The 3,726-nt window shown below is 35.5% G+C and overlaps 1 protein-coding gene across 1 annotated transcript; it reads left to right on the top strand.

The window, feature by feature from the left end:
* Positions 1-2,263: 2,263 nt before the first annotated feature.
* LOTGIDRAFT_141307 (hypothetical protein) lies at positions 2,264-2,428 on the top strand (the record flags this gene model as incomplete). Its single annotated transcript, XM_009050919.1, has 1 exon — positions 2,264-2,428. The coding sequence occupies one exon, from the start codon at positions 2,264-2,266 to the stop codon at positions 2,426-2,428; it is 165 nt and encodes a 54-aa protein (XP_009049167.1).
* Between the last annotated feature and the right edge of the window lie 1,298 nt (positions 2,429-3,726).

The raw sequence follows: 3,726 nt of genomic DNA, 5'->3' as shown, positions 1-3,726 counted from the left end.
GTGGGCTGTAAAACCTTATTTCATTCCCTGATCGACACAATGAAGACGACTTATATTTGTTACGAGTTTCGGACTATGAATACAGTCTTGTCACGCACCAGCCTATTTATAACAGTTCACGGTATTTTATATTTATTCTATCAGAGATTAACTTTAATCTCGTTATTAATTAATCATTTCTTAATTAGCAACTCGCATAATAAACCTGCTTGGTAGGCTGAATTAAATTTGAAATGAATTGAATTGGTTTAAAAACTATTTAGTAAAATGACCTACGAAGCTTCAATTCCAGATGTGTCACTGTATAGTATCTATTGAAAACTTAAATGGGTCCAATTTTTCTTCTCCTGGAGTCAGTGGCAGAGCCAGGTTGACGTCTGAGAAGGGGATGGGGGGGGGGGGGGAGGGGGGGTTTAAAATATCTGAAATAACCCGAATTTCTAATTTAGTTATGAGATTTTTACCAGAAAAACTTGCTTTCGGGGCTGCAAGAAGGGTGACTGCTCCCTCTGCCCCCTCCCTCTTTGGCTCCGCCACTGTCAGGAATGGTTGACAAGTAAAAAAAATCGTCTTTCATCCCCAAAACGTAAGAAAAACTCCAGTCTGAACTAAGGAAGATGATCAGAGTTGCAGGCTATCTTCCTGAAGAACATCATTGCTTTCTTATAGTTTTTAAACTTGCATTTAAACAGCACCCAAGATCTTTCTTCGACTCTTACACGTGGAGTAGCTTAGAAGGAACGATTGGTTTCAATGAAATACAATTTAAGATGCAAAAAACTGGAAGCATGTGACCCCCACTCCCAGCTTACGCCTCTGCATTTTTAATCGAACGAACCTATTAAGAATGGAAGAGAAAAACAAACAAATCAGAAAGATAATCTCTGAAAGGATTGGAGTAGAATTCACGTTCTAGGTCATCATCTTTCGATTCTTATTGCAGCTCTAATTATTGGCCATTATTGAGGAAATGGTTTTCATATCAGCCGAGATTGTGTTTCGTGGTTTCTGTAAATACTCAGCCTGGTGGTGAAGTTTGGGTAATAACACATTAATGGCGGACACTCAAATTCTACTCATTATTTCTTAGGATTCATTCTGGATCAATTTAGTAAAAAAGAAAATCGAGCGAAAAACTTGAAGGTGGTTTTAGATTGTTACTTTGTTTAAATTTCAGGATTTCAGATTCTAAGATGACCGACAGTGAGGTTTCTATGGATCATTAGTTGAAGGGGTCGAGAAGGGGTTACAGAACTTTTAGAGGGGGATGGGGGAGTTGTAAAACTTGGATGGACATACAACGCCACTGTGTGTTGGATGAGTCAACTTCATCCCAGGGGAGTCCGCTATGAAAATATTTTCATATATATCAGGCTGATGATTGATTGTGATTTGGTCATTATATAACCGATAGGAGACATGACTTGCTTCCAAGTCTGGAACACCTTATATAATTGTCTTCTTTAGAGATACAGACGAGCTAATTTTGTTGACCAATCATACTTTAGTCTCAGAACCGGGATTTTTTTTTTAGCTAAGCCAATCAGTAACAGTGTTCAGAGCTCACCGTTCAATCCATGTGTGTCCATGCGTTTGAATGTTAACTCATCATTTTAAGATACTCTGTGATTGTAGAAAAGACATAGATATAAACAGTGAGTAAAATTTTGCATTATCTAAGATTACTAGTACTTCTGAAGCCGATTTACATATTCAAGACTAAAATTTACCCCCCACCCCTCCAAAAGGCCGCATCTGTCCCTATAAAGAGGAAATCTTATGGTCCCTGTTTTCCTTATCAGTCAACACCCGAATCTACATGAATATTGATAATGAAATCGTTAATGAAATGTATCAAATAAAAATAATTAATCAATTCAACAAAAGGAAAGAATATGATCAAATTTCCTCTTTTTTTATCCAGAATGACAAGGTTGCCTGACTGCACGCGACTAGAGTGTGATAATTCCCGGTAGATGGCAGAGTATATGAGCTAGAGTGGTTGTTATCAACGATATATTTCGATATATTGTGATATACTGTTGTCTTATCAGTTGTTTATGAATTAAAATTGTAATAAAAAGTGTATATAATCGGTTGATAGTAATATTATATTATTATAGAAGAGATATGGTGATTATGATATAAAGGGGTAAGTTATTTCACGTCTGTAAGGTTTTATTATTTTATTCTACAGGTGGTTTATAACATTGTAATACTCTCAGCTCTTTGATGTTTGCCGCTATAAAGTTTATTGAGTGTAATGTCGTATTGTAGTAGAGTGGCTGTCATTCATTCATTTATTCATTCATTCATTCATTCCATTATTACATTCGTTCAATTATCCATTGTAAGCTTAATTTATTGGTCTTTACTGACATTTATTCATTCTTTCTTTGAGCAAGTCCTCTGTTCATTGATAGAATGATGACATTCATTCATTCATTCATTGTAACCCTAATTGAAGTTGCAGTGGCATAGCTCAGTTGGTAGCGAGTTGGATTGTCATCCGCTAGACATTGAGGTGTCATGGGTTCGAATCCTCAAGGTAAGAACAATTCTGATGCCTGTGTCAGTGCTTTCGAGAGTTGGTCCGGTGTCAGCTCTCACCCCCTAATGCCTAATTTAAGATTAAAAAAGGAAAACTACCCATCTGATCCCACTCTAAATATCTCATATCAGTATTTGTTCAATCCTTACCAGGTACATTTGGAAATCTAATTGTTTATAAATTAATACAACTATAACTATCTGTGAGATACAGTTTTATTATTTTGAGACATGGTGCTTCTTTTATGAATGAAATAATACAAATATAAAATTTTAATAACAAAATATTTTAACTGGTGTAACAGTGCTCAATACATCTTGAATGCTTTATCAAATCCTAAATGGATATTTCTGACTATAATTGTCTGTCTATGTAGGACGACATACAGTCCTATTATTGTGTGAAATAAAGGTCGTGTCTCTGGGGTCAAATTATCAGGAATAAAATGTCTTTGATGGAATGTAGCTCAATAAAAGTCTCTGATTGTCATTTTGTGTTGGAATCGTTTTGGTTTTGTTCTAAACAAATCATCTATAATATAAATTCTAGTATTAATTTTTTATTTAAATTGTACAGACATTGGCTATTGTTTTTTTATTGATAAATAATGGAATTCACGTCTATACGCCGTTCCATTGTATTAGAATTCAGTTTGTCAAATGTGGTGCAAGAATATTCACTCAAAGTAAAATTAGACCAAACTTTCGTTTTGTTTTTATAAGCTTTTATTTATAATATAGTCACTTCAGTTTTGGACTGAAGACTGGCCTCTTAAACATTTGTCAAAATAACCTTTTGACCTTACCCAGCTTTAGCCAATCAAATTTCTGTCCTCTACAGCGCTGTTTAAGAGGCCAGTCTTTAGACCCTAACTGAAATGGCTATATTAAAAATAAAAGCTAATAAAAAGGGGGTAAATAACTACAGATAATCGGGGAAAGATGAATTCCAAGCACCAGCTGGTAGAAAAGATCCTTAATTGTGAACCTAAGTTGTTATCCTTGCAAAGTCAATGCCAAGAGGTTTGGCCTAGGGCCAGCTGGTAGAAAAGTATCCATGTAAACCTAATTTGTTATCCTTTTGGCCTAGGACCAGCTGGTGGAAAGTATCCATGTAGACCTAATTTGTTATCCTTTTGGCCTAGGACCAGCTGGTGGAAAGTATCCATGTAAACC

This window comes from Lottia gigantea, assembly GCF_000327385.1.
Source record: "Lottia gigantea unplaced genomic scaffold LOTGIsca_159, whole genome shotgun sequence".
Taxonomy (NCBI): Eukaryota; Metazoa; Mollusca; class Gastropoda; family Lottiidae; genus Lottia; species Lottia gigantea.
The sequence above is the reverse complement of the archived record's forward strand: the minus strand, read 5'-3'. Positions and strand labels throughout refer to the sequence as shown.